This window comes from Prunus dulcis, chromosome 3, assembly GCF_902201215.1.
Source record: "Prunus dulcis chromosome 3, ALMONDv2, whole genome shotgun sequence".
Lineage (NCBI taxonomy): Eukaryota > Viridiplantae > Streptophyta > Magnoliopsida > Rosales > Rosaceae > Prunus > Prunus dulcis.
In genome coordinates, this window is record NC_047652.1 from 14,888,281 (window position 1) to 14,907,676 (window position 19,396).

Genomic DNA, 19,396 nt, shown 5'->3' on the forward strand with positions numbered 1-19,396 from the left:
AGCAAACTCTACGTATTCAAAAAGAAACAGGGAATTTGTGCCTACAAATGATGAAGACATACAAAGTCTTCAAAACCTACAAGTCAAATACAACTAACTCTCTCTTCTTCTAGAACTTCCACTGTGAGTTTCTGGTTGGGATGTCTATGCTAGAGTTTCTTCGATCATGTGTGATCGTTAGTGGAGGCACATCAGATTGTCTTAATTTTGATATTAGATTGCTCCGTTATTGTAATGGCCCTTTATGGCTAGTGAATTTTTTGGCTGAATTATGAATGCAATCCAAGAATTTCTCCAAAAAAAACAAAAGTAAACCACGTTGTAGAACTCAATATGATAATGCAACATTGGCTGGAAAAAAAAATTGATAAATTTTTTTGGGAAGTGTATAGCAAGAATACTATCGGGTTTAGGGCTTTTGTTTACACAAAAACCATCTAAGGCTTATGGGGTTTTACTTTAGGTTTAATTTTCGAGTTTAGGGTTTTGTGGGTTTCGTGGGTTCATAACTGAGGTTTTGCTTTCGCTTCTTCTTGAGTCATTAACCATATAAAATCCCTACTAAGATCTTGAAAGCAATAAAATAAAGTTCACAGTTGTGCATTTTTCTTGCTTTAAAGGATTCTGTTAAAGGGATTCTTTTTCGAAAAGGAGTCGAAAGATTGGTCAAATAATACTATTTGAAGAACACATTTGCGAGACTCATTTTACATTATAATTCAATGACTCAAGTTGTTTTCTTTCTAAGTTTTCATTCAAAAATTGGCATTGAAAAATAACAGTTATAAATATAAATTGCTTAGTTATTTGATTATCATACCATTCCACTATATTTATCGATAACACACCATTTCATATATTAATTTTATCATTTCCATGTATTACTTTTAATCCTTAGTTATACACTAGCCTCTCCGCACGTACTTCCGCGCTTGCAAGAGGCTTTTTTTATTTTTTTTAAATTTAAATTTATTTTAGAATTAAAAAAATAATGGGTAGTTGTGTTCCATAAAAATTGGATCCATTATTTGATTTTATTTTTTTTTAATTTTTTTAAATATGAAAAGTGTGAATTTACTATACTATCCTCATTTAATTAATAATTTCAATTCTTAATGTTTGCATTAACCAAGGGCATTTTATGGTATTTTGAATGTTTCACCATTTTCTGCATTTTGCTTTATATACATAGATAATGGAACCAATTGGCATTGAGGCAGCAAAGACCAATGCACGGATTGCAGTACAATAGAGTTGTAATTCACTAGTTATTCTAGATGCTCTCCAAATCTGACAAAACCCAGAGGTGATTTGTATTCCTCGGAAACCCCTGCCGACATCACCATTCAATATTTCTTGATCTACTATTGGCCAAACCACCTGGGCACTAGGTCAAATGTGAGTAGGATCACTTATCCATAAATATTCAATTTAGATGATGGACTGATCGAAAGACCAAGGTCTATGATGATATTCAGCCAGATAACGCTAAGTAATAAGAGGAAAGGAACTGTATGCGCATCAAGTATATATTTTATTCCAGAAAAAGCAGCACCAAAGAAAATGTTGTTGGGTTGGAAACCCTAGTGATGATACTATTTGTGAGTCATCAAGCCAAAAGCAGCCTTGGAACTATATATTACATTTTACGATCATGATGATCATGATGAGGACCAAAAGCCACTGAGCTCTTTGTATACAAATATGGTGGATATGCTCTAGCCCTTTACAGTCTCATTTGGACATCATAACATTCTGATGAAATGCTTTGATGATCTTATGACCCGTACGCTCTCACTTTTGAATCCGTCTTTTATATGTATGTATGAATTAATATATAATAAGGATATTACGAGTTATGTTTTTGGACTTACACGACAATGTGATATCGTGATACAAATCATCTATTTTTTTAATTATCTTCTAAAAATTATGATGAAGAAAAATTATCAGTCAAATGAATTAACAATTTCTTAGCTATTTTATTATTATCCCGATCAAATGATGAAATAAAAAAGTTGGGTATCTTTTTTCCTTTATAATGTTAATAAATAAAATAATCATCGCTATCCTTAATTATAAGTTCAATCATGCATCTATATCATTGCAGATGAATCTTCTTTATGGCTCTTCTAGACGAATAACAGAACAGAATATAATTTATACGTATACAATTTCCATGACAATATGAAAACAAATTAATGAAGAACTAGGGTTTTAGTGAAATAATATTCAGAATTCCAGAAAACATGTGGAATGGAAAATGACATATACTTAACGGTAAACAACTGACTATAAAGTCTACAAAAAAGGCGCACACACACACACACGACCTTATCTTCTTCAAGCCCGTATGACTTTGTAAGAGTGAGACCCACCTAAACAGCCAAAACCACCAGTCCAAGTCAACGTTCTCATTTCTCACCTCCCTTCTCTCTTCATGAAGCAGCTCTCGAGCACTATATCTACGCCCATCTTCTGCCTTTACATGGGCCTTTCTCTCTCTCTCTCTCTCTCTCTCTCTCTCTCTCTGAGCGAAAATGAGAAAACCTTGCTGTGAAAAAGAAGGCACAAACAAAGGAGCTTGGTCTAAACAAGAAGACCAAAAACTCATTGATTACATTAAAGCTCATGGGGAAGGCTGTTGGCGATCTCTCCCCAAGGCTGCAGGTGTGTTTTGGGTCTGAACAACATGAGTTGTGTGCATTTTTATGTTTGTATATAGAAATAATAGTCTACTTTGTGTTCTTTTATGTTCCAAATTATTGATGACTTATAATTTGTGTGATGTTGTATTATTAGGGTTGCACCGCTGTGGCAAAAGTTGTAGGCTAAGATGGATAAACTATCTAAGGCCAGACATCAAACGTGGAAACTTTGAGCAAGATGAAGAAGACCTCATCATCAAACTACATGCCCTTCTTGGCAACCGGTATGTACCATCAATCTTTCCTTCCTCTCTTTCTCGTGTCAAATATTTAATAAATACATATGTTGACCAGACTGTCTGATAAGATGCAAACATTTTCCTACATATATGACGTAGATATTCACATGTGTTAAAAGTGTTAGCGCATAATTATAAAGGTCAACTATATAGCTAATGGTGAAAGTTTCGTGCATGGGCTGTTAGGTGGTCGCTTATTGCTGGAAGGTTGCCAGGGAGGACGGACAACGAGGTGAAGAACTATTGGAATTCTCACATCCGGAAGAAGCTAATTAAAATGGGCATTGATCCCAATAACCATAGGCTAAACCAGATCATTCCTCGTCCGAATCCTCAAAACGACTGTGTTTCTGCTGCTGCAACATCATCTGGATCAATGAGCAATATTAGTGCATGTACTAAAGCACCAATCAAGTCTTCACGTGAAATTGATCAAAGGGCCTCACAAGCTACAAGTGTTCTTGAAGATGAAACTTCTGGTTCATCATCTCGTGACTTGAATCTCGACCTCACCATTGCTTTTCCTAATCCTCCACTACTAGTTGGGAAAGAGATGCAAAAAAATATTAAAGGGTCCTTCACTATGGCAAGAGAAATCGAAACCAACCTTCAAAATTCACCCACTCTTGCTCTTTTTAGATAATACATATAATTTGGAGAAGGAGATGAATTGATCCTTAACTAGCTGATCTTGGCCAGGAATTGGAAAAGGAGGGAATTAAAAAGGGAATTATTGTTTGGCTGATCAAGAACTTTGGCTAGTATTGACAGATAGCTAGCAAAATTGTGACTAATGGAGGCATTAACATGGAGAGAAGGGCCAAACACTTCATCATGAAGGCAGCTAGAATATTGATCCCATTGTATGATTATCTCATTAGGCTATATAAATTCTTGGATGTAGCATACAAATTGGAGATGAACTGCAAAAATCAGTTGATCACCAAGAAATGAACATGCATGGGAAGGGAAATGTGTGTTGATTGTAATTTGTGTTCAGGCAGGGGGAAAATTGATGTTGAATTAATGACAAATAAGCTATATGATATACATATCTTATTTTTATAGGAGTTTTTAGTTTTAAAACTATGATGGGCAATTGAACGTACATATTCTTGTTGCTTAATTATTCTTTCCATTTGCATTTCTTTTCCTTTTATTTTTCTCAAATGATAATTTGTTTCCTTAGTTAATGATATAGTTATAGATTTATGAACTAATCTTGGACATTTCTTAGCATGCGAAAGTTAGGTATGTGAACACTTGGTAATTCCAAAACAGGAATTGGGGTGAAGAGCATCTTTAACACCAAATCAGGGTGCTGTTGGTTTCCAGTCATAAAGCACAAAAAATCTGTCAACCATATATATATATAAAGCCACAGAATACTGATTTTGTATAGTAGTACATTACATTAATGCTTAATTTGTATATCATGCAAAGCTATATATAGTTTGCCCTCTTTTACTGTATTTATATGAATCTCGTAAACGGGTCTAGAGTGTGTGTGTGAGAAAGAAGAATAAAGCAATCTCATTAATCTCATATTAGTATATTGTGTTATTCTATTTATTTCTTCACAGTTAAATGATCAAGTGGATTCCAATTCGATTGATTATATTTTGAACGGATAATCCTTAACTGGTGACTCGATAATTAATTTACAGTTACGATCATTGGATTCATCGAGAGATGGTCTCAATACAATTTTTTTTCTCCTCTTAAAAGATGGAGATCCGTTGTTAAAGGGTCCAGGAACTATAGCTTAATTAATGGGGTCCCCTCTAGATGTCATCAAACCTAGGAGTCTTTCATATGAAATGAACTCCAAGAAGTACATACTATGGCAACTAAACAATTGCTGATTGCATAACAGTCATAATTATCCGCCGTGATTAAATGTTAAGGAAAGTAGGCCATCATGATCAAAGACAAGATTTAGATCCTCCAGTGCCTTTAAACATGTGCAGTTTCCTGCATTTTGAAGCTAAAGTCTTACCATCCAATTAATCTATTAATGGCTGAAACCCACACTCCACAATCTCACTTTCTCTCCGTCTCATTCTCATCGGCCCATGCATCGCACATTGAGATCTCTCTCCCTCACCCACTCATTCTCATCCCTTTCTTTTTTCTCCTTCACCACTCATCCGTCTTCTTTCTTTAATGCTTCTGGCGCATTATATCATGCATTGAAGGGAGGAATAGACTATATTAGAAAAAATGCCTACATTTCATGTGCCTAACTTGGAGGAAGAATTGAGACTATCTTCATAAGAGGTTGATGACTAAAACTTACCCCTTCCTTAATCCCCTTGAAATTGGTGGTATTATGAGGGATAAGTTCTAGTAATCAACTTCTTATGAATAGTCCTCCCTCATCCTCCAAGCTATACAACAATATCCATATATATTATGTCTTGATTGCACATCAAATATGGGCATTTTGCTATTCTAGTCTAGTCCAATTTAGTCCTTCTTAACAAACGAGGGCCTTATTCTTTTATTAATTAGCCAGGCATCATCACGAGACTAGACAAATTGCAAAGTTAATTGTAAATTGATCATTTTAACATAACTGTGGTTTCTACACTAATTGTTGACTGTGAATCATACATTGGAAAATTAAAGCTTTACCTGATAGTAAACTTTACTTAATAGTTTAAAAGATCTTGAGCCTCTTCACATATTGCCAATTAATTTTGAAGTAGATGCTCATATCGCATTTTTTATAATATATCAATTGTATAATTGCACATTCTATTTTTGTATTTCATGATCAAGAATAGCTTTCTCCCCTTTACTTAAAAAATAAAGGATGAGCCAACGGTGTCTAACCCAGTGAAAAGGGCCTTAACTCGCAAACCAATAGTATCAGGTTCGAACCCCGTGACACCTTGACAGTGTGTGTAAAAAAAACCCATCTCCCAATATCACTTTTATAAATAAATAAAAACAAAACAAAACAAAAAGACAAAGATGAAATACGGAAAAAACCAATATGAAAATTGCAGATGTGGATGATAGCAATAAGAGGAGGGGGTTGGGGGGTTAAAATCTTGTGGTAATGTGATAGGTGAGGCCGTTAGGTTGGTTAGCTGGTAAGGATTCGTTTAAATGTAGCAAACTGCATGGACAAGTTTTATGGGCAAAGGAGAGTTAGATCGATCTGTAAGCACAAATATCGCTGCCTAAAGTTCTCAACAGCTCGTCAAGCCTCAAGGACACAATTAATTCCCACATAATCTAATTAAAATGGTTCATAAATAATCCATAAACTCAAAGGTCCACACGTTGACTCTCAGCTCACATAAAAGTCGAATTTACATGTGTAGCCACCCTTTCGGCCCACCAAGGGTACTTTTGCCACATCAATGTCACTATGCTGTAAGAGGGCTTTGACGCTAAGCCAGAGCACTGCATGGCTGATTTAGAATAGGAGAAAGTTTTGGGTGTTTTTTTTATAGGGAGTTAATTTTCCCACTTCTTATTTCTTTACGTATATATTTTTTTTAAATAAATATTTTTTAATTTATTTTGTTTTTTTTTTTCTTATTCTATTTTTAATCTACATAAATTTCTCTTTATTTCACTTTTATATTATTTCTTTTTCTTTATATTTAATTTTCTAACTTACACTATTTTTATTTTTTTTTTCTTTTAATTGAGTAAGAAATAATTAACACTTATATTTTTCTAGGCAAAATTACATGGCCCACCTGCAAAAACTCATGCCCCACAAATAAACCTCGCATCCACAGTTTTTCCTTTTCGTTTTTTTTTTTTTTTTTTTTTTTTTTTTTTTTTTTTTTTGGTAAAGTATGGCCAAACAGAAATGCATCTAACAATAAATTTTTACATTTTCTTTTTCCATGTTCTTCTCAGTCATAACCTTTCGAAAAACAAATATTGAATGAAATTGATGAAATTGTGGACATGAATTGAGTTCTCAGAATTTCGGAAAATGAAATTGAGTTTGAGACTATGAGTTTCAAATTCAAATTAATGGAGTTCTCTTTGTTTCATATGAGATCATTTCATACATTCATTTTGTTTGGATACCTTCTCAGAAAGTACAAACAACCAGGAATTGAAGAGAAAGAAAAAATAAAAAAATGGGTACCTTCTCGCACCTCATCCAATTCCATTTGGGTATACGTGTCCTTCCGTCTAGCTCTATATGAACATAAGCTTAAAAAGTGCAAGGTACTAAATTTACATATCCTATTTTGAATTTCCTGTAAATTGAATTGACGTTCAGATAAATAAAATATTTCAAGTATATTATTTTCTTATAGATGAAATTAAACTCTTAAAGAAATAAGCCATGTACCATATATATATTATTGTCTTATGATACAGAGATTGAAAATTTGCAAAAACAGAATTCATAAGCAAGAATCAATTTTTTTGTTAAGAGTAAGATAAGAGTCAATGGTGAACCATATGCAACCAGACCTCAGCATATCAAGTGAGAACAAAATGAAGAAAAACATAATAAGAAGAATTACAGTCTGCATTTAGATATAAAGAGACATAGCAGATGCAAATTTTATTTTTTTCAACCCTTTTTCCATTCAAGAAAGTCCTCTTAAAAATTCACATTCATGGCTCCCGAAACAATTTATAGACCAAGCATGCCCTAAAAATGCATAAAGAGCAATAAGTTCAAAGATTCCATTATGAAAACCACGGCGGGTTGTACCACCTTCTAAGCCCTCCTGAAGACATAAGTTTGTGGATAAATAAAATTACAGTGGATACAACATCGTGATGATTTTTAAATTCTAGTTACATGAATATAAAAAGACAACACTTAGTTTATAAGTTCTCAAATTTTGAAGATAATTACTTACCCAAAAGTTTACAAGTTCTTAACCTTTTGAAGGTAATTACTTATCCAAAATGAATATACAAAAAGAAACAATAAAGATAAAGATATGTCAAAATCTTTGGTTATTTTTCAAAATACCTTCAGTTGCTGAAGTATAATAGAATCATTTCTTCTCCTCTCTTTTTTTTTTCTTTTTTAAATGGAAAAAAATACATTACAAGAGGAAGCTGTATTCAAATTTCACTTGATTTTTATCAAAACGTTGATGACTAACAAAGCCATTACTTTCTTAATTTCATAAATAGAAATCCTTAATGCTAACAAGAGGTCAGCATATTCATACCTTGCTTGCTAGAGTAGATATGCCCAGGAGGAAAAGATATGAATCTTTCACAATCATCAGTTAAAGATTCATCATGTAAAGAAATCAGTACTCATTATATGTCTGTCTGTAGAGTACTCATTATATGATGAAGGCTTAAATGTGGACTGTTACTGAAAACACAATATAACATTAAAAACAGAAAGTCTTTTACTAGTGCAAAGAGAAATATAAAGCAACAGTCAAGCAAATAACAGTTTTTTGGTCGCGTACAGTCAATTTTGGTAAATCAAAGCTTATTTGTGTTTGCTTTGAGAATCAAAGCTTTTTTATTTTCAACAAGAGGAATGAAAAATCAAAGTAATAGTCAAAGCAAATTTGGGTAGACTAAACATTAAAGTTAATTTTTCTTTTCTTTTTGAAACTGACATAGTCCATACCATCAAGACCCCAGTGAAGACTCATATTTTAAACGGATAAAAGAAGATATTTATCTTTTAGATAAATTTGGACGATATTATCTTTTTAAGATATTTATCTTTTGGATAAATTTGGATGTTCTTATCCTTTTAATATTGAAGTTTATCCTATCCCTATAACCACTATAAATAGGAGCATAACTAGCCTCAATCGGTTTACACACTCTAGAAAATATCATGAAAAGATACACCAATCCATATCATATCACATCATCCCTTCATATCTCGATTATCCTTCATAACATGTAAACAACCACGTGACCCCTATTGGCCTCACTACCCTATGTCCCTGTGTGGTACATCTATCCCTCGGATACTCCAACATTGAAGTTCTCATGTTCCATGAATAATACATACTTCATAAATATTCCAATCAATATATATAGTGTGAAAGATTGCACAAATTAGACATGCTTGACTTGAAATAAAGAGATATTCGTAAATAGAACAAATCTACGATAATTCATGGTATTTTATCACAAAATAAGAACTTTTCGAACACATTACATAAACCACTCACCTCGATAATGAGAGCCCTTAAAATAAATTGGCAAGACAACCCATCTACCTATCTTCATATACTATCACTCAAACCAAGCTCCAAGAGTTTCTCATATTTTGAAACTAGGGGTCACGTGGTTGGTTACATCCATCAACCTGTTTAATTTTTCAGATGAATTAGTGGGTAAGACAAGGACTAAACCGGTTGAGGCTGAATTAGATGAGAGTGATAAAGCTTTATTTATTTCTTGTAAAGTTGTAAGATTTTGGATCTATTTTTATAAGAGAAGTTTATTTTAAACCCATATTTCGGCTTCTTTTTATTTTTTATTTTACTTTTTTTTTTCTTACGCACCGGGCGTGGGGTTTCCACCGATCCCCGGGTCTGGGGCGTGACACCCAGTCCATGTAAAGTGGGGTGATACCAATTGCATCTCAAGCAGCAATATAACTGTTGTCTCTCATGTCAAGGAGGACAAAGGATAACATACCATCCAACATGTCCACAAACTTTTCCCCATGTTCTTCATACTGCCAAAGATAAATGTTAATATGATGCAGAACAACAAGAACATATAGGAAGAAAAACGAGATTCGGACTCAGATTGGCTTTTGGTATTGCACCAAAGGTGTCCAGTAGAGAAACTAGAAACACTCTACTAAAATTTGAAGGTTTCTCATGCATCATCATGAAAAACTATAATAAGAATATACAGACAATACGAACAGGAATTCACAATACCTTTTTTTCTTTCGCTAACTCTGGTTTTAAAAGCTTACAAAGTAGCCTCTTTTATAGGAGGTGTAGAGTGTGATGAAAAACCTAAATTTTGGGGCAAAGGGAAATGCTTCACTGATAGATGAAATCACTCACAATCGTCGACTTAAGAATCGTCTGAGCATGCATAGGTGTATAAAATCAAACTTGAAAACTTAGAAATTAACCCAAACTAATTACACTAACAGCTAGAGAATGATGAGGAGATGGATATCCATACCTCACTCGACGAAAACAGTGGCCGGAGTCGCCGGAAATAGCGACTGAAAGTCAAAAACCTCTTGAACCTTTCGAAGCTCGCCGCAACTCAGGGAGGGCAGGGATGGCTGGGCTTTAGCCCTGGCGGAATAGCCGACCTTGGTCGGAGAGTCTGAGAGAGAAAGAGGCAATGATGGAGGAGAGAGAAGAAAGAGAGAGTTTGAGAGGGACTGGAAAAAAAAATGAGAGGGAGAGGGGACTGAAAAAAGTGAGACGGATACGGAAGTTAGGGCGAGAGTTTGAGAGGGATTGAAAAAATTGAGAGGGAGATGGAATCCAGTGCGAGAGTTTGAGAGAGAGAGAGAGCGTGAAATTTTTTGGACTGGCGTTGACTACCTTTTAGGCATTTGTGATTATGAGATATTATGCTAAAGGGGAATCAAAGGCATCGTCATAAAAAACCAAAATTCGTATTGATGCCTCTGTACTTGTATAGTATCATTATTTATAAAATCAATGCCTAATGTGCTAATAGCATCAATTTTCCGTTTTTCCGATGCCTATGTAGTGTTGCTGAAAGTGAAATTTGGCATAGTGTGTTCACTGAAGCCATACAAGTTGCTGGTTTTACTTAGTCCAAAGCTGATTATTCGCTTTTTACTTGCAAAAATGGCAAGTCATTCACCACCCTTTTGATCTACGTCGATGACATCATGATTACATTAAATAATTTGTCTACCATTAATGCTCTCAAGCGATTACTTAATACTTGTTTTAAGATCAAAGACCTTGATGATCTTAAATCTATTTTGGGCATTGAGGTCTCACGTTGGAGGAAAGGTATTTCTATTTGTCAAAGGAAATATGCATTGGACATTCCAAAATTCCTTTTGATACAAGAGAGATACTTCATGATCCAACAAAGTATAGAAAGTTGGTGGGACGCCTAGTTTATCTCACCATAACAAAACCTGATATTATGTATTCAGTACATATACTCAATAGATTTATGCATGAGCCTCGCAAGCCACACTTAGATGTCATCATGAGAGTTTTTAAGGTATCTGTAAAGTACCCCAGGACAAGGATATTTTTTTCCTACTGGAAATGAGATGAAGTTGACGGCATACTGTGATTCAAATTGGGTGGGATGTCCAACAACACAGAGGTCAACAAGTGGCTTTTGTGTGTTCCTTGGCAATTCTTTGATCTCACGGAGAACAAAAAGACAAAAAAACAGTATCTCTTTCTTCAGCAGAGGCTGAATATCAAGCAATGATAGGTGCTTGCTGTGAAATTACTTGGTTGTGTTATATATTGCAAGACTTGCAACTCCTAGACCCAAGACTAGCTACTTTACACTGTGACAACCAAGTTGCGCTGCACATATCCGCCAATCCAGTGTTCCATGACAGAACTAGACACATTGAAATAGATTGTCATTTTATTAGGGATCAAATTTTGGATGGAACAGTATTGTGAAATTATTGCAAGCTCATAATCCGCACAAGTAATATAGAAATAAGTGAAGTGTCGTCCCCATGAAGCCTGTAATTTCCTTTTAGTACCAATTAGGATTAATTCATAAGTTTATTTGAACAATTGATTAATGAGAGTGATTGATTTATTAAACTAAGTTAAAAACAAATATGAAAAATAGCAATTTAATTAACGGTGGAAAATTTGATGAGACACTAGAGCATCCGATTTCACCATAACCAATTCCACTTAATTCTTATAGCCAAATAACCATAATTACTACCCATGTTGACAGTTGGTTTCTCATAATTCATTCAATATCCCCTCTCTAGCTCAACCATAAGTATTCTTAATGAAAACCCATTCTTTCTCTCGAGCAATGGATTTATAAAATCAAGAACCCATTAAATTCTATGAGAACATGCAAAAAAACTGCATGAGTCATGTTAGTCCCTCTAGGGCACTCATTGACGACATTGTATTTGTTACGAGAAGCAAACACCAAACATCTCCTCTCAGTCTCCGCTTGGATCATCAAAACAATTAAATATTGACCAGATATTAAAAGCGTTAAGAACAGTAACAAATACTCAACATGGAATAGTAATAAGAAATTAATATAACTATAAAAATTAGGGCTCTTTAGTTTTAACCCATAAAAAACTTAACTAATTTGGAAGAAATATAATTAATTTTGCTTAATTAATATAAAACCAAAGCCACCTAATTTTACCAAAAGGACATCCAACAACCCTAAAATTACTACATGTGCCATTGTAGAATTGTACCAGAAGGATAGAATTGTCTTATCAGAAGGGTAGAATTGTCTTATCAGTTGTTATTTTTTACCTGGCTCAACAAATCTGGGCCTCTCTTTGGGCTAATCCAAAATAGTAGTTTTTTCCTATGTATTAAAACTAAAACCAAAATATCCAATATCTTACAAACTAATTAATAAAGTTAATTATGTCTAAAACCTAATTTTTCTAAAAAATTAAGTATTCATGGTTAGGCTACATCGTAGCCCTAGTAAGGAAAATTAGTCCATGACAAAAGAAAAGAAAAACAAAAGAATTCTTGTCATAAAACCGATTTTGCAAATGAATTTGATCTTTCGATTCTCCACAGCAACACCTTCGTAAGCTCCAAAAAGCACCACAGTAGCAACTCTTGGCTCTCTTTCTAATATATTTGTGGGTGTATTGAAATATGGTGAAAAAGTATATGGTATCAAGATGGTCCATAGAGAGAGCTTAGGGTGACCTCATATAGTTTAAAACAACTAAACCCTACTCCAATAAGGGCTAGAAAAACTCTCCTAAACCAAAACAAAATCCCAAACAATTAAGGAAACAAACTAGGAAAGAATCATTCTTTGACTTGAAAGCACGTCAGCCAACTTGCACACACTTTTTTGGGGTCGTTCCACTTCCTAGAAAATTCTGGGAAAATATGAGAGATGTAGCTTGATCTCTAAGCTTTCCAAGCATAAATCACACACCTCTAGGAAAAATCGGAAAGGTCTTCAAATCTTCAATCTTCCAGAGCAGTGCAGTTCTGATGGGATTTCAACTTAGACTGTCTTGACTTGCAAGTCTAGAGCATTTGGCTTGGTAGAAAATTATGAAACTTTGATACAATGATCTTCAATGTCTTAGTTTCTTCTCTAATTGGCCTTGCGCTAAAATTCAGTCTAAAAGTCGATTTTTAGTCGAAATCCTTTCAAGAGCGTAGAATAGCTGAAAATAAGAAAAGTGAGGTAATAATGCTCTTTTTAATTAACTTCTTCTACAAAAACCAAATATAAGAGGTATAAAAATATAGGAAATAATACACTTATCAAACAGTAATTGCAAGATATATTTCATCTCAATAGCAAGTAGCATACGTGTTTACAAAGGCCTTGGGAAAAGAAGATTTTTCGACTATGGTGTGCGAGTTGGGACAATATTCACTCTCCCACTTGAGGGGGTGTGTTGAGAAGTCAATTAAATCCCAATACATTAGGGATTGAATGATTAACCAAATTATATGTAATTGATTGTACATGATTTGCTTTCCTTTAGGCCCCGTTTGGTAGGCTAGCTTGGACTGGTTAGAATAGGCCTTGAAGCATTAGACTGGGCTGGCTTAGACTGGCTAAGTTTTGAGTCATGTCCTACTCATTCTTGCACACAACAGACAGAAATTAACTTTATCTTTTTTAATAAATCAAAATTTTATTTTAATTTTTTTATTAACAATATTCCAACTCTTTTCCAGTATCTTTCTTTATCAGCTCAAAATCATCTCTTTATCAAATAAAATCATCTCTTTTTTTTCTTTTTCTTTTTAAAAATCAAAACCCTTTTTCTATTATTTAAATTTTACAAGAAGATAATTACAAGAGAGAAATAAATTGTAGTTAGCCAAAAACAAATTGTAATTTGGAACAAAAGAAAAAAAAATTGATGGAATAACTTTCAAATTCAATTAAACACAAACTAAAGAACAACACTTAGAAGAAAAAAAGAAGAAGGAATTATGCAAATTATGGAACCCCAATACCAGATCTGAAAAAAATCTTCAATAAAAAGGGAAAAAAAAAACTCGAAAAGATCTTCAATAAAAAGAAATTAAATGCAAAAAGAAAAAAAAACAAAGCACTCAACATCATCAACACATCTCAATATCTAACAACAAAATCGAAAAAGGAGTTCTTTCAAATTATCAGAGAAGAGGAGAATGGAGAGGGGAGAGGGGAGAGGGGAAGAGAAAGGAGAATAGAGAGGGCAGAGGGGAAGAGAAAGGAGAAGAGCAAGGAGAGAAGGGAAGAGAGAGGAGAAGAACTTTAGAAGAGGCTTGTTTGGTCTCGCTGAGAGAAGATGCATGCTCGGTCTCGCCAAGAGAAGAGAGAAGATGCTTGCCTGGAAAAGCTTCGGATTCTAAACCCATATATGGGCTTGGGTTCTAGAGCCCTAGTTATTTGGGACATAGATCCTAGACCTGGCAAACGGGTTTTGGGTCATGTTTGTGTCAACCCGTTTGACACGACATGACCCGTTAATTTATTGGGTGAAAAATACCATACCCAAATATGACTTATTACAATTCGCAAATGATCCGACACGACCCGTTAAGAATAAAATTAAAAAAAAAAAAAAAAGGAAAAAAAAAAAACACAGCCAACAACCAGTCTCTATCCTTTTTCCCTCAATTTCCATCTCATAAACAACATCCAGAAAACTTACATAAAGAAAAACAAGACGAGAAAAAAGGGTTGATTAGATTAGATTATTTATATAAAAAAAAAAAGGACAGAGAGGAAGAGACAAGAGATGCAGATAAAAAGAGAAGAAAAGAAAAAAAGGAGAGATGGAGAATGACAGAAAGAGGAAGAAAAAAAAGGAAAAAAAAAAAGGTGGAGAGAAGAAGAAGAGAGAGTGGGGGGTCACAAGAAGAGAAAAAAATGGTTGATTAGATTATATTAGATTATTTATTATACAAAAAAGATAGAGAGGAAGAGATAAATAAGAAGAGAAGAAAACAAAGGAGAGACGGAGAATGATAGAAAGAAGAAGAAAAGGAAAAATAAAAAAGAGACGGAGAGAAAAAGATGAAGAAAAGAGAGAGTGGGAGGTGAGAGACAGTAAACGGAGAGAGGAATGGGAAAGATGGAAAAGGAATATAAAAAAAACAGAAAACAAAAAAGAGAGGGAGAGATGGAGAGAGAAGGATAAGAAAAAAAAAGAAAAAAAAAAAAAAGTGGAATGCTGTTGGAGGAGACTTGGGATATTTTTAAAAAATACATTTAGCAAAATTACCAAATTACTCTCCTTAACGGGTGGATGTGAATATTCGCGAATTGACCCGACTCAACTCGTTAGCTTAACGGGTTCACCCGTTTTCAACCCGACCCATTAAGCTCAACCCAAATATACTGATAATTTCGTGCGAATTCGTGTCGTATTTACTGATCGTGTGCAATATTGTCCAGTCCAAGACACTTAAACTCACCAAACAATGGCTAGGACCCATGTCCATTTTAATTGAGAATATCCAATCTAGTCCAGTCCACCAAATAAGGCCTTATTAGTCTCTTAATTGTAGAGAAACCTGTGTATAAATACCCTGACATTGTGAAGAGAAAATCATCCAGTAATCAAATATTCTTCCTTTGATTACAATTTTACAAACTTGGTCAAACTGTAGCGAAGTCAAATATGAACAGAGGCACCTGATGCAAGCGGATCGATGGAGTCGGCTCCCATTCAACATATCTTATCCGTTTCAAATGTTCCCCAGTGAAAAACGTTGTCCTGAAAAAATAGGAAAGCCCAAACTTCATCTCGAAAAGAAAGACATGAAATATGAACATATATTAATATAAAAGATGAAAAGATAGCCACCACTTTTCTCAATGGGCATCTCCAAAAGCAGAAAACATGGTTGGCCTAGTAGTCATATACCATGATGACTTTCCATTAGCAAGCAAAGTTTTGTCGTTATGGACTTATAATATTCCAGTTTCACACACAAACCCAATAGAGGAATCTCATTTAATTTCCCCATTTTCACACCATAATTAATTATAACACACACATATTGTTGAAGGAAAATGGTGATCTCCCTAATATAATTTCACCACCACTAATTAAATAATGGGGTTTTATTATTTTAGGTTCGACCCATTCGAGACGCAAGTCTCTTAATTACAATCCCTTGCTTCAAGGAAAAACCCTTTGATTCCATCATAAAGAAACAGAACGTGTGTGTTTGATTTTGCAGCTGCTCCCAAGTCCAACCTCAGGATGCCTACGTATCCTTTGCGGGAATCAAGCCACTCGTAGTTCAAAGATTCATGATGAATAAATGACTCATCACAAAACGAAGAATTTGAATGGGTTTGATTGAGGAGTTTGAGTGAATTTAGCTGAATAAACCAGGGATTCGATATGGAAATATGTTTGGGATGGTTGCATCTAGATTGAATCTCTAGATTGCCTACGTACCCTTTTAAAGGGATCAAACCAACGTAGTTCGAAATTTGGAAATCAACGGGTAAGTGTGGCCCACTAATTGAGAATTTCTGTTTGAGAGACTTGGACTTAATCTCATTAGAGTTTTCATGGGTAGATGACCCATGGAAAATTGGATGGTTTTGTACCACTTTCGTTGTTGTCAATGTCCAAAAAATAAAATAATGAGTAATTTTAATTATGCCATTAATTTTTCCTAAACATTGACAATTGCGTTTGGGAAAGTTTTTTTTTTGGCAAAATTTGGTTAAAATAAACCAGATATTTAAATTTGATTGCGGTTGCGTCTATTGGGATGTTAGACTGCCTACGTACCCTTGACGGGATCAAACCGACGTAGTTCCAAAGTTCAGAAATTAATGGGTAAGTGTGACCCAATAATTTAGAATTTGTATCTTTGAGATAATTTGGGGATTTTCATAGGTATATGACCTATGGGGAAATTTTGAAATTAATGGGTAAGTGTGGCCCATTAATTGAGAATTTGTGTTTGAGATATTTGAATTTAATCTCATTGGAATTTTCATGGGTAGATGACCCATGTGAAAAATTTGGATGGTTTTGTACCATTTTTATTTTTTTGTCAATGTCCAAGAAAAACAATAAGCAATTTTGATTCACCCACTATTTTTCTAAAATTGACAAGATTTGCAATTGGACCCAAATATGGCTATGAGGATTGTTGAATTAATCCATTAACCATATGATAGGAAATCAGAAATCTAGGCCTCTATAAATTTAATGGGTAATTATTTGGCCACCCACTAAATATATTGGGCCTTTAAGAATTAAAGGGTATATAACCTAGTAATTTGACTATGAGCCCTTTAGCACATATATATTTTTTTATCTGTTGGTTTGTGCTCATTTGGTTTATCAAAAAACCAATCACAATTGAACTAGGACTTCAGAGATAGAGACTGTAAAGGACTTCTGATTTTTGACTTGGAGGAGAGTTACGCTACTGCCAAGACACTTCTGCTCTATTTAGAGTGCCAGACTGACTCTGGCTCAAACTCAGAAGCCATTAACCATTTACTGCCTCACTGTCAGACTTTTTCACAAGGAAACCTCCACAAGGTACGCCTCCCTTTTCCTTTCTTTTTTACTTGTTGACTTTTCTTCTTCTCTTTCTCTGCAACACCAAGTCTTTTTTTCTTTGTTTTTCTTTCCTTCCCACTCCAACAAGGTGGCTGACGCCACCTTCTTCTTTTTTTCTGCTTTGACTTTTCTCCCCTTTTTTATGACTATAGCAAACCTCTTTTTTTTTATTATCATCCATCATGATCTGTATTTTGATTGTTTGATGGGCATTCCATGCATGGGCTGCCCCAATGGCCCTTCCCAAGCTCTGCTCCTTTTAACCCAGCGAAGTGGCGTACAGCCACCTTCCTTCCTTTTTTTTTTTTTTTAAAGGCTGCCATATGGAACTGCCAACAAAAACGTGGCCACTCCCTTTTTTTTTTTTAAATTTCCTTCACAAGCCCAACTAGTTTTAAGTTTTGTTTGTTGTGGCCAACAGTACCCCTGAAGCTTTTTCCCCTTTTCTCTTTTGACAGGAGTCTTCCTTCTTCTTTTTTATTTGCTGCTGCTATCTGCAGCATCAGGCCGAGCCACAGCCAACATGGTTGTCTTCCTTTTCAAGCACAGTTTATTTTTGTTTTGCTGTGAGATTAAACCCTCGGTGATTTTGTTTGTGGGTTTTGTACCCAAATTGGATTTGTGCTCTTGAGAACCCACTGAATGAGTTTTATGCCCAAAAATGGATATACCATTTAGGGTATTTGATTGAGGGTTACACACCTATGATGGATTTTGTATCCAATATTTTGTATCCATTTCAAAGGATTTTCTTTTGCTCGGCAGAGCTTTGTTAAACAGAAATCCTCTCATGGATTTGTTGTTCATGATTTAAGGGTTGCCACCCATTATGGATTTATCATCCAAGAGTTTTATTTGAGGGTTGCCACCCAATATGGATTCATCATCCAAGAGAATGATTTTAGGGTTGCCACCCAACAAGAATTAATTGACAGGATCCATCTACCTGTGAAAATGTCTCCTCTTGTATTTGTGCTCCTGCAATTTTCCTTCTGCAACAATTTTCTTCTTCTGTCGTCTTCTCCTTCTTTTCTGTCCTCTTTCTCTTCTTTTTTTTTTATTTCTCTTTAATGCAGAATATTTATATTAAAAATTGAATAACCAACTCCCCCAAAAATAGGAGCCACTCAACCCACTTAAACATTTTCATTGGTTGGAGACCCCCACCTTTTTCCAAACTTCCCCCCACCCTTTTTCCAAATCCCACGTTCCAATGTGATTTTTTTTATTCCAACAGATGCCCCCTCAAGCTTTGTGCGTGTGGCATTTTTTTTTTTTTTACGCGTGCAAAGCTTGAGATGCCTTTAACTAGCATTATAAGCTAACATATGTATATGTTTTTTTTTTTTTTACCTTTGATTTCAGGTGATGGATGCTTATGGAAATCTTCACAAGGAACATGCTTCCGATGAATATGGTAGGGCCATGGCCTTTGGCCCCCAGTACATGAGATCTTGTCCTCTGAATTCGATCAGGCTTATGGTACCTCCTGAGAGTCGGACAACATGGTTCACCACAGATCACGTGAGTAGTGGACATCTCAAATTCAACCCCCATGAAGAAGACCGAGTTGTTCAAATTTCTCAAGCCAAGGGCCCATGTTTTCTTGCCCACTCTTTGATGAAAGTAAACAATGAGATTGATGGAGATAAGCAGTGTCTTCCTAGAGATGAATTTTATCCGGTTATGCACAGGATGCTTCGTAACCAAATTTCGTGGGGAAGCAATTTCAAATTTTT

General features: G+C 34.8%; 1 protein-coding gene and 1 long non-coding RNA gene across 2 annotated transcripts; one reads left to right on the top strand and one right to left on the bottom strand.

The window, feature by feature from the left end:
• Positions 1-2,474: 2,474 nt before the first annotated feature.
• On the top strand, positions 2,475-4,073 carry LOC117622034 (transcription factor MYB8-like). Its single transcript, XM_034352541.1, has 3 exons — positions 2,475-2,670; positions 2,803-2,932; positions 3,134-4,073. Exons 1-3 carry the CDS (start codon positions 2,541-2,543, stop codon positions 3,588-3,590), a joined length of 717 nt encoding a protein of 238 aa, XP_034208432.1. The 5' UTR covers positions 2,475-2,540; the 3' UTR covers positions 3,591-4,073.
• Positions 4,074-6,936: 2,863 nt separating this feature from the next.
• On the bottom strand, positions 6,937-10,463 carry LOC117623439. The gene is made up of 2 exons (XR_004585125.1): positions 10,082-10,463; positions 6,937-9,614 (listed from the first exon to the last, which is right to left on the bottom strand). It is a non-coding gene; the product is annotated as an uncharacterized LOC117623439 (long non-coding RNA).
• Positions 10,464-19,396: the final 8,933 nt, after the last annotated feature.

Excerpts from the sequence above, each read along its gene's own strand:
- LOC117622034 (XM_034352541.1), top strand. The coding sequence starts at position 2,541 with ATGAGAAAACCTTGCTGTGAAAAAGAAGGCACAAACAAAGGAGCTTGG. Across the intron at positions 2,671-2,802 it reads ATCTCTCCCCAAGGCTGCAG|GGTTGCACCGCTGTGGCAAA; the intron begins GTGTGTTTTGGG and ends TTGTATTATTAG. Across the intron at positions 2,933-3,133 it reads CATGCCCTTCTTGGCAACCG|GTGGTCGCTTATTGCTGGAA; the intron begins GTATGTACCATC and ends ATGGGCTGTTAG.